General features: G+C 35.6%; 1 protein-coding gene across 2 annotated transcripts in view; it reads right to left on the reverse strand.

Annotated features, from left to right (window-relative positions):
• LOC138318632 (neuromedin-U receptor 1-like) overlaps nt 1-12,647 on the reverse strand; it is a 15,537-nt gene continuing 2,890 nt past the window's right edge. The window contains exons 1-2 of one of the 2 annotated variants that reach the window (XM_069261177.1): nt 5,332-5,630; nt 1-4,689 (exon numbers count right to left, since the gene is read on the reverse strand). In XM_069261177.1, the coding sequence (XP_069117278.1) occupies nt 3,400-4,665 (1,266 nt within the window). In that variant the 5' untranslated portion in view covers nt 4,666-4,689; nt 5,332-5,630 and the 3' untranslated portion in view covers nt 1-3,399. Of the gene's footprint in view, nt 4,690-5,331; nt 5,631-12,647 lie in introns of those variants that run through there. The other variant, XM_069261176.1, reaches the window with a different exon arrangement.

Consider the following 12,647-nt stretch of genomic DNA (forward strand, 5'->3'; position numbering starts at 1 on the left):
AAAAAAATATATATATATTTATTATCATCATATTCTGAATGCACTTTAAGACAGTTGAATTGCACATAGTATTGCACATTGATTTGTTATAAAGTATAATGTTAGATAAGCAATTGAATTTAAGACCTCGGTATAGTTAACTGTACAGCTAGTGATAGTTACGGTCTGTACCATTCTACATAGAAATTAATATTTCTGAACATTTTGAGAAAATGGATCGATACAATTTTGATCAGGATACCCCACCATGAAATGAGGGGCCTAATATTACGTTAGCGCGTTGCGTTGCATCTGCGGGTAGGTATTGGTTAAGATCATATGTTTGCGAGCGTAACGTTAGTTTTCATTGAATACGACGTGGGTTTCGCTAATAAAATAATGACGTCACAATGTATACCTTTCCGCATGGGAAATAACTCTGTAATGTGCAAAAACGATGGAATTAGTATTCAAGTCTTATAGATATTTCTATTTTTTCTTTTTTTTCTCATTTTTCCTCACAAAAAATGCTATGTGATGACGTAGGGTGGTCCTAATCGAAAGGTCATGTCATGTCCGTGTGGTTTCTTGACGTTAACAATGGTCCACATCGAGGACCGCTGTGACCACACACATCCTATCCACTTTCCTTGTTTCGCATGAGAAATATACACCTGGTTTTTATAATACAATTACACATGTAGAAATATGACGCCATAGCGTCACGGACCTGAACACCGTATGTAATAGACTGCCTACAAGTGAATAATTAGCGGGTAATAAATGTGTGTGATCTATTCCAGTAACTTCACGTAACAAACCCTAGGGAAGAAAATTTCATACACCATTAGAGCGATTTGGCTTAAGGTTAATTCTAAAAAGAGATTTTTGTAGACTTAATGACTCAAGTACAGGAAATATTATGTTTCAAGAACAATTAATTCGGTCCGACAACGCAGAAATGAAAAAAAAAAAACACCCGGAAGAATACTGTTTCCTTAAGGTTTTTCTATGCATTATATTTTACTGGATTACAGTATAATAATAAAATGCTTTCATTTAAAAGATGATTAGAGAACTAATTGGATCTTTTTTTTCAAGTGGAAGATCATCAAGGAAAAAATAGAATTTCTCCAGACATCCAACATATCCATAAAAAGGAGAGAAAAATGCAACGGTAACACATAATTGCTTTTTTGGAAGCTTTTAAGTTTGTGTCAACGGAGGAGAATGCAAAATGATTAATGCTTAAGATATTAAATTGTTTGTTACTTCGTTCACATATTAAAGACAAGGAAAAATTGTTTTTGAAAGGCGTCTTTTCAACATACACGAACTCGTTTTCATTAAATAAATCCAAACTTCTATTACATTCCAAAATATATAATGAATAGCACACGTCCTCCATTGTCGAATTAAGTAAGGGAACCAAATGTAATATAGAGGCACGTATCATAGTATGTTACGATGTATATTGTTGGAGTATGTTACACACTTAAAGCCGTTAATCCGTATCTTGAAGGTCCATTAAACAACTTTTCCCTAATTACAAGCCGAACATGTTTTAAAGTTCTACAGTACAGGATAGCATATACCCATAAGAACTAAAATGAAATGATATTTTTCTATAGATATAAGTTTATGATTGATGCGATTATATTCACAGGGCAATTTGACATCAGAGAATCGTTTGACCTTGTTTTGTTCCCATATTTCTAAATGACAAGCGGAATATGTGTGCTGTGCATTATATATATATCATGTCTATTCAAGTACTGAGATAAATCAACAATAAGTAGGCACCATTTACACACAAACTATGGACCGTGCTTGGCTGGGCAGATAAACTATGTCCCTAACATATCTTTACAATAGATGTGTGAAAGGCCATACAAATCTAAACATGACAGGAATGTCACTGAGATGGGAGTCTGACGAATTCGAGCTTCATGTGAAAGCTACTGTTAATAATATACACATTCGCGTGATGGCCCTACAAACAACCGATTGTTTTTCTAAACACATTGAACAATGGCTGTCTCCAACCTTGAGTTTGGCACAGGGACCAGTGATTTGTTTATAATAAAAAAAGTATCCCGAAACATTTCTATGCCGAAATCAGCATTTTAGGGAGAAATTATCAAAATCCAGTGGAAATACTGCCTATGTTCAATGACAATGCAAGCAGATCTCTTAAAATTTTATAATAGAGCCCTTTACAATCGTCTCCAAAAATAAATATCTAAACGTATAAAGACTAACAAATTATCAGGCTCCTGCATGTGAATACAATAAAAGACATTTGTTCTTAGTGAGGTGGAACAACGTATTGCGATAAGATCGCTTAAACATATCTTGTTGCATCTTTGAGTAAGAATATAAAAATAGACGATATTGTTAATTGATAAGAAGCGTTACAGAGATACACTATAACACTGTATCTATCACTGTATAAGAATTGTAGAGTATGATTGTGTAATGGTATAAAATAGCTTGTCAGCTCTGACCTCTAACCTTAGGTAAACAAATCACTAGAAAAATGTCTTTGTGATCTAAACAATAAGATTTCCTGTTATTTTACTCGCTGCCAACATTTGTACACTTGGTTTTACACCTGTCTATTGTATTATTCAACAAAGACCTGTTTACTGTAAACGTTCAACATTCGATTTTCAGCGGATATCAACATTTCAAACATAATGGTATTTCTCTAGTACTTAATTTCAAATTTTAGTGCATTAATGTTTTTCAAGTTTCAACAGATAGCAACAATTTCCTCAAAATTTAGACGATCTACGAGTCTCACTTACAAATCCTTGGAAATAGATATCAAACTTCAGCGAATAGCTGAATTTCCTTTAACGAATAACTGAATTTCACCAGATAAATCAACTGGCGCAACAATAATTTTTACATATATCCATAAACAGAAACCGTCAGATTTTGCTGTCAACGTGTGTCACAGATATCTTGGTGTAGTATTCTGACAATGATGATTGTTCTATTCCTAAGTTCCTATTCAGTTTATTCAGAATTAATATGCCTTTTATTAGCAGATAATGTCAAAGAATACTAAAGGCTCTATAAGAAACATAAGCACCCTGGATCATATTTTATAAAAAAAAAAATACTAAAATACAAATAAGTATAAAATGGCTCGTCCAAAGTTTACACTAAGCTTTGGAAAAAATGAAATTGTATATGAAATATTGCTGGTATTGAATGTTAAATATAACACATAAATTACACACTCTCTCACATTATAGGCATAATTTGTCATACATCAACAACGCTCGTATTCATATATGTATAAAGGTTAAACCGAAACCGGAAATGACTTATTTATATACGTATCATACGTATTTTTTTGTGTCACAAAGAATAAGTCTGCAGATGGATTCCTGCCGAATGGCAGAGATATCACCTTCGTGAATTAGGAGACATCTGTCTGTCCTGCTGACAGCACCGACAGCAATATCTTTTGAATAAAATCTTGCACTCCTTTTGGAATCGTTTGTTCAATAGACTATAGATGACTGGATTGATAAAATTACTGATGAAAAATGAACGCACACAGAGGTTGTAAACCACTTCCTCTGTACCGGTGTTAAATTCATGAAACATAGTCTTTGTGTGTTTGAGTATGTTGACGATCAAATATGGCAGGAAGCTGATGAGAAATGCAACGAAAACGGCTAGGAAAATGTAAGTTGTTCTGATGCTGCGATACATGGACTTCCGCCGACGAGACGGAAGTGTGTTGTTCATGCTGGAGTCGAAATGATTATCGGAACTCTTCAAATCGTTGTTAACATCGGACTTAAAGTGATGAACAATGTAGTCCCGCAGGTGGGAAAAGCTACTACGATTGGAGCGAAGTTCGCGTGCTGTTTCGTCGTCAGAACAGGGTTCGGCCGATGTCGACTCCTCATCAGAAAGTATTGACGTCGTCAACTCCCGTCTTCTCATAGTTTCTCGTGAGATCGGGGGCCCTCTGTCGCCAACCGGGTTCTTTTTCCGTCGATTTATTTCTATTCCAATCCTAACGTAAAGTGTAGTGAAAATCGCGAACGTCACTATAAATGCCGTCACAAGTGTTGCATAATAGATCAATGGGAACACTGTCCCGCCCATAGAGTCGGACGTAGAACATTCCTTCCCATACAAGCCTGGTTCGGATGTTTTTACTGTTTTTATCCCAAAGATGACAAGGGCAGGCCACGATAGCACTGCCCCAATCATAATTGCAACACCACAAAGAATCTGAACCTTCGTGATTGGGAATCCTTTCAGAGGTTTGCAAACTTTGTAGTATCTGTCAAACGCTACACATATTAACGTAATACACGACGAAATAATTGTAAATGATAGGACAAAACGGAGAAACTTGCATGCAAATGGTAAGGTGAATGTATATGGGAGAAACAGATCCCCTAACTCGGAGGGCATCCCTATACAACAGGAAACCAAATCCAGAACCGCCAAAAACAAAACAAAGTAGTGCGACGGTGTCTTGCGCATCCGGAAGTAGTATACATAACAGACTAGAGAGTTCCCGAGTGTTCCTAGGATCATGATAACAATGACGATAACTATCACCGGAAGTAAAAGCATGACCTTGTCCTTGTTCGCCTCCTCCAGTAGAAGCTGGTCTGACGTCACGTTTGATGCCATACTACTTCTCATTTGTTTTCACTGACTAGAGGACATCTGGAAAGATAAGAGAAGATCATTAGCATATTCGAAAAAAATGCATATACCGGAATCTTGCAACAGTAAGGCCAAATACTGACTATGAGATTGGCGATTTTGTCTTCGTGATCTCCGGTTTCCTTCATCGCCATGCGAAGACATATATATAAAAGCTATACATGGCTACAATGGGCGTAAAAATCATTTAACGGTGTGTAGAGCGGACATGCCATCACTATAGCAGATAAACCTACAACAAATTATATCATTATCAACAACATGTCCTCCCCCTCCTCCTCCTCCTCCTCCTCATTATCATCATCATTATCATCATCATTATCATCATTATCATCATCATCATTATCATCATCATTATCATCATTATCATCATCATCATCATCATCATCATCATCATCATTATCATCATTAGTATTTGAATGTTCAAAAACGAAATATATATTTCGCATGATCAACAAACATATATCTAATAACACAACGTACATGTACATCAAATTATGTAGGCACTTAATGGTAATATGAATACAGACTTGCAATATCAAGACTCATGTGTTAATTACCTTTCCTAATTTCGGAAATTTCCATATACCTTTTTTTTGTCACAGAGAGTTTCATTATAATTTGGTACTACAAACAACTTACAAATGATTCCTCGCGGTTTTATGAATCCATCATCGGAAAAAACACCAGCAGCACGATAGTCAGGAATCTATATATTCCAAAAGTCTTAATATCCTCAGTACTAATCCTTGTGATATATATTCTCCTTCGATCTTGTAAATTAAACCTAAAACATATCTATAAATGTCTTTGGTTCGTTTTCTGGATCCTTAAGTGGGAATATTATATATATCGCACGTGTGTTTGGTCAGGCAAAAAGAATGCATCTGAATATTTTGATACTAACAAGGTATGTTTATGTATATACAAGTTTCCTAGTCTTGTAACCGGAAAACTACAGATTTGTCAACAAACCGGGATTCATAATTACATTTAAGTGGTGATGGTTAATACTAAAGTACGGCGGTCAGGAGTAAACTATTTTCTCTGAGTCACTGTGCCTCTCCACACACTCAGAGGAGACTGGGAACACATGGCAAACAGACGTCCGGAAATTTGCCATTGGACAACAACACGGATCCATTATGTTAGAATCCACTTTCCGGAAGTGACGTTTCATTTTTGGAGACAATAATGCTTGAGAAATATAGTCGATGACCAAATAATTAGAAACAAAGAGTATTAATGTGGTAGTACACGTAGGTTTTGTTGATGTGACATACTTGAAATGTTCAAGTGTGTTTCACTTATTTGTTTAAATAACCAAATTAAGTATAGACTAGTTGAAATATAATGTTTGTGTCTTTTGGGCGGATTTTCTAGAGATTGGGACAAATAAGACTTACAAGAGGGGTAGTTACGTACGAATAACAGTAGTGTCAGTAGAAAATATCTAGTTACGCGGATCCATAGGGGGGCGGACCCGGCGTACGCCCCCCCTAAAAGAGAAAAGGGAAAAAGAAAGAGGGGAGGGAAGGAAAAGAAGGAAGAAAGAAAAAATAGAGGGAGAAAGGAAAAGGGGAAAAAATAAGGAATTAGATAAAGAGTGAGAATTAGACAGAAAGCTCCATTTCCTACCTTTACCGTTTGATGTTATCATTTTAAAATCTAAATGTATTCGACTTTGTGGTACATACATGCATGAACATAAGATTTTATCTCCATCGCTTAAAAGGTACAATGTAAATTCCTTCAAGTGTTTACTTTTTCCTAAAAAAAAACCCGATAAAATCCCAATATATTAGATAATTTATTGTCATTAATATTCAATATTGACAGGTTATATCTCGATATCCTTAGCAAATAAAAGAAAAGGGGGAGGGGGTGGGTATAAGGAATTGTAGCTGGCCATGAGTCTTCGCTAGTTGACTATATGTCATGCCCTTCGTTTTCCAGGTTGTAAATGATATAATACACATTTTTGATTCAGCATTAAAGTCATGTATTAAATCCGACTATCAATTCACAAATGTGTGCGTACTTTCAAAACGCCAGTTACAAGATTACTACTGACGTCGAATGCTTCTAGAAGCTTTTTATTTGTCCTAAGAAAATGTGTGTAAAGAAAAAAGTGGAAAATCAAACCAAATGGAGAACCAAATGCGACAGAAAATGAGAGCTTCTAGGGGTCTGGGTGCACACCATGGCCAGATGCCTTCCTTTTTTGTTTCAACAAAAACATATCTTACCGATAATGTTATAAGATGGGACAAACGATGTTAAAAAATTAAAGCACATGGCAAAAGGCTCCCTATTAGAAAACAGGATGATAGTAATAATTCCAGGCAGCGTCTGGCCATAGACAGACCACTAGCCTACTTTTCTGTCATTGTCCAATACACGAATTATGAAGATTGTGTATGTTAGTGAAAATAAATTATCTAATCCGACAAATAATGTATAAAAGTAAAAGCTTATATCGTTAAAAAAGTTCACATACATTTTTATTAGTCCTATAAAAACCTTCAATAGGCGACCCCTAGCTGCAACATTGTAGCTCAAAAGTATTTTAGACTGAAAATGGTGTCTTCTTTAGAGCTACAATTGTTCCTTATTACTGCAAATGGAGCAAAGTGATGATTATGTAAACCATTATAAAACGTTTGTTTTACATTTTATCGTACTTGTTTGATATAGCTTACCTACTAGGCAATAAAAACGAACCACATAAAATATCAAATTCTCATCGAGGCATTATTTGTTTACATTATACATATGAAGGTCTTTCAGAAGGGAATTTATACGGCAAGTTCACAAAATGTGATTTTGACGTTTTATGAGCGGTACGGTAGATAGTAAGCATGGTATTTATGTTTGTTTTGGACAAAAATAATATGTAAATGCATAGTAGGCCGGGTACGTATATTCGTTCTAGGCGGCCCCCAGACCCCCATCCTTTTCTTTGCTTCGTGCCTCTATAAATATTTAGATTTTAGGCAGTGCAATTCTGTAACTTTATATTCAAAATATGACATTAGACGTCAAAAATAATAAACGAACATTTTTACATGGCTTCAAATATTTTTTGGGAAAAGTGTACATGAAGTCCTCAGAAAGCAGGATTTATTAGCATTTATTCGAGGGCTTGGGGGGGGGGGGGGGGGGGCGGCCCCCAGACCCCCACCTTAAGATTTTGATATTGCAATTCTGTAAGTAAAAAATATTAAATCAAAACTTCAAATAAAAAATATGACACTTGACACGAAAACCATAAATAAACATCATTAAATGGCTTCAATTATTTTCTGGAAAATGTGTTCATGAAATCCTCAGAATGCAGGATTTTGCACCATTTATTCTAGAGCTTCTGGGGGCCTAGGCGGCCCCCAGACCCCTCGCCTGATTTGCTTGGTCACACGCCCCCCTCTAACCTCAAAACCGGTAGTTACGAATAACAGTAGTGTCAGTAGAAAATATCTAGTTACGGATAACAGTATTTCAACAATTGCATCCAAAGTAAGCTGGTAATTTTGACCCATTAAGCCTCTTGAAATTCTCAAACTACTGCGCTTCTTCATTCAAGCGATTGTCCATATTCATCACAACACTTATAATCCTGTAGAAATCAATGTCAGGGTTTTTTTTTAATGGAAAACGGTATTTCAACGATTTCGTCCCATTGGGCCTCTTGAAATTCTCAAAATCTGGCTTTTTCTTCCTTCAAAGGTTTGTCAATGTCAGTTTTTACATGGATAACAGTATTTCGACACATACAACAAAACTTTAATCTGGTGTGTTTTCCAAAGCCGATGCCATGGTGTTTCCATATATATTTTAGAGTGTTCCTACTTTCTGATAAACCAGATATTTTGTCCTTTTGTTTTACTTGCTTTCTTCATATTTCATATTCCAGAGGTTACTATCACTATTTTTATATCGACGCCTTTTTTTGGCCATTTTGATGACATATTTCAAGGGTAATATCACGACAATGATAATAACCCTTGGAATGCCGAGAACGTTTACTTTGATTCCAATTCTTCGTAAGTTCCATATTTTGAAGTTCTTTGCCATGAGACTTTGTTTAAAAATTAAATTCTTTTGTATAAAGTCTCATGACAAATAAAGTATCTTATGCATGAAATCTAATTAACATGTTCAACATTTGGAACAGACCTTAAATCTAGTGTACGACCCATAGTTCCTGATTTCAACAACTTAATCCTTCATGTACGCCGTAACATTATTATATAGGGATACAGACAGTAGACCATATATTGGATAAAGACAGGTAATAGAATTAGACGTAAATGGGATGGACAATACTGATTACATTGGTGTTAATCCAGTCTGTCCGGGCGCCATGGGATGGACAATACTGATTACATTGGTGTTAATCCAGTCTGTCCGGGCGCCATGGGATGGACAATACTGATTACATTGGTGTTAATCCAGTCTGTCCGGGCGCCATGGGATGGACAATACTGATTACATTGGTGTTAATCCAGTCTGTCCGGCCGCCATGGGATGGACAATACTGATTACATTGGTGTTAATCCAGTCTGTCCGGGCGCCATGGGATGGACAATACTGATTACATTGGTGTTAATCCAGTTTGTCCGGGTGCCATGGGATGGACAATACTGATTACATTGGTGTTAATCCAGTCTGTCCGGGTGCCATACTGTGTGGAAATACTTTATCTACAGTTGTGTGACAGTTTTTGGTAGGTTGTGCGGTCACACAACTGTAATATCACGAGTGGTTTGATCGAGTGGCAGTGAACGAGAAAGGAAATATTTAAAATAAAAAAAATCAATATTTTCCTTGTTTAATGGTGTGAATACGCCCTACAATGAATACACGCCTAGCGACATGTATATTAATTAAGGTCGCAGATATTTTACACACAAAAGACTGCATTTCATTATGATATGTAATATTGACAAAGTGTAATATCACGCGCCTCCTTCAGTTAAGGAGATAATACACTTAAGTACACCGGGTCATCTAAACTAAATTTCGGCGAAGTGCGCTTGAAAGAATAAATAGGAGTCATTTCGTCGATAAAACGCTTTTCAGCGAAATATATGAAGTGCAAGACTGAAACATACTTGACCTTTTTTCCAAATCTGGTTTTTCATATAGTCCGCAGAGTATATGACAAAGCACAGGGACCGGTAGTCCGTTAATTATTTATAAACCTGTCTGTATTAGATACATGTACATTCAAAACTGGTTTTGCCGATGATAAAGTGTATCCTTGATTCATCATTATCTCTTCCCTATAATGCTATAGTTATACGGGACTAGGAGACTGGAGCGCGAGAAAAAGTTATTCCCATCCATTGAGAACATTATGGGAGACTTGTCAGCCCTCGGCATTATTGGATGATGTCAATCTTAGTACATTACCTATGATTACTACGGAATTGTGAGAGCTATAGTAATTATACTCACTGGCTTTCCTATCTACAATCAATTTATACAATTTAAATGTGTCTATGGGAACCGTGGCAGTGCGAGTCATTATAAATAGCCAATTTCGTGATGTAATGGGTCTTTATCGGAAATTATTGGCGTAAACGAAACATTTAGAATCAATAAAAATAAGAAGGTATTTAAAACCAACTCATCTCTTTAGATTGCGTGTTCAACAGTTAACGCTTGTCCTTTGGTGACAAACTTTCTCTAGAGAAGAAGATTACTTATGTGGATAACGTGCATATTGTACTGTATAAGTAAGAGGGGCTAACTTTAATCTTATTGAGTGTCGAGATTAGTTTAAAAATTATCCATCAAACTATAACCAGCCCATTACATTGCAGCTAGCACTTTATGCATAGGTGATCTATCCCTACAGGTAGGACGTAAGAAGATCTTTAAGGCGACTAAATTTAGGATTTGATATTTTCTCTTCTTCCTAACTAACTTTGTTCTTCCTAATGTCTCCCTTGACAACACCTCACTTTTGGCCTTCAGTTGAGCGCTCGTCCCTGTGAGGTAGGCTCTGGGTTCTGTCCACTGGGCGAGACACACCAAGGTCTATAAACGTGGTAGTTTCTGCTCCTGCTTAGCGCTCAGCATAAAGGGAGTGGGACGACTGGTTTGCCTTTGTCAGTATAATGTGACCGGGTAGTGTGTGTTGCTTGGTGTCTTCGGTGGTATGCTTTAGTGATATAGCACTATAAAAAGGGCACAACGCGAATATACCGCAGTCTCCCAAAACACGCATCACGCAATTCATACACGCAACACACCGCATACAGATGGGAGGCCGTCCTAACATGACCCTGGCTGTTCATAGGACGTAAATTTAATCAAGCAAACAAGTATAGGTGATCATGAAAAAAAATCGTGAAAGTCGTCACTTTTTGGCGTACATGATGCCAAGCTTCAACTTTGCACTGTTCATTACATCAATGTTTTTTTTTATTTGTTTTACTAAGTGAAAAGTGGCACTGTGATTGTATATATATTATATATATATATTATGTATAGTAGCTATTTTTTAAAATGGCTACATATTGCAAATCTCAATATTTTCAATGAAACTTACCATTTTATGTCGAAAGTTGTTGCTATATCATCATTCTTTTCTTTATTTCGCAAAAATGAGAATATATAATACAGAAATAATGAATAATTATACACAATATAGACCAAAGTTTGAAAGTCTCATCCTAACACATAGGTGTATCTTTTGTCGAATTTTAACTTAGGCATCTTAAATGTCCAAAAAATAGATCTATGGACACTTCAGGTCTAAGTGTGCGTAGATCTGCGGGTATATATATATTGTATTTTGTGGATCGTAAAGAAACTACGATATATTCTCTATAATAATTAAGAATACATAACTATTCAATGCACCCAAAAAGATTGTTGTCCAATGGATATAAATTGTTTTAAATTGAAACATATTTTATTGTTAAATAACAAAAGGATTAAACAATACAATATCGTCTGGTCCATCGAAATTTACCAACAAACATTTTTCCATCTCGGATAAAAGTGTTGGACTCCCCGATATGTACTTTTTGTGGAAATGAATATGAAACGTATTAACAATTATTTTGCGAATGTTCAATCGTACCAAGCTTCGTATGGAATTTGATAAATGGCTTTGTGAAAATACTACTTTTAATGTTAGTTTATCTTCATTATCAATACTGCTTGGCTTACTTAGTCGCTATAACAATAGGATTGACATGGTACTATTACTTTATAAATAATATCACTGTAGAATTCAGAAAAGCTATGTTTGTTTTTTAGTACTTAAATCTCATACACGATGCGGTTGATGGCATTCCTAATTTGAAAAGGGAGAACCTCTTAAATCACTTGTGATATGCATATAGATGAATAATGGTCTAGTAATGCACATGTTACATGTATATTGCTTGTCACCCCAGCTATTTTTGTATGTTGAATTTATAATATATCAATATAGTAAAGTGTGATACACATGCAATCATTGTAATGTGTAGTGTAACGTTTAGTTTTGTCCAGTGTAATAAATTGTACTGTGTATGTTATGAAAATCAATAAAAAAAATGAAAGGTTAAAAAAAGGATTGGACACGAATTATATCAACTCATTCAGTCCTTTCCTTGATGTTACAAAATGATATACATAGTAGAATGAATGGAAAGGATACCGTTTACGTGTACTTACAAAGTGTCCTAATTCCAAATTAACAAACGAGTTTACTTGAATGAAATAAAATTTCTTTTTATCTTGACCGATTCAGTAAATACTCGCAGAGGTACGCTATTAAATACTCGGTTTATTTGAACAGATTTCTAATAGACCTATATTATGTTGTGCACACGTCAAACGTGATAATAGTAGACGTTTGTGGGCGTGCTTGATATACACCTCTGTAATGATGTATACTTACTGATTCAACCTATATCGGTCCTTTGTTTAATGGCACACGCCTTTGTTAAACAAGT

This window comes from Argopecten irradians, chromosome 3 (assembly GCF_041381155.1).
Source record: "Argopecten irradians isolate NY chromosome 3, Ai_NY, whole genome shotgun sequence".
NCBI lineage: Eukaryota > Metazoa > Mollusca > Bivalvia > Pectinida > Pectinidae > Argopecten > Argopecten irradians.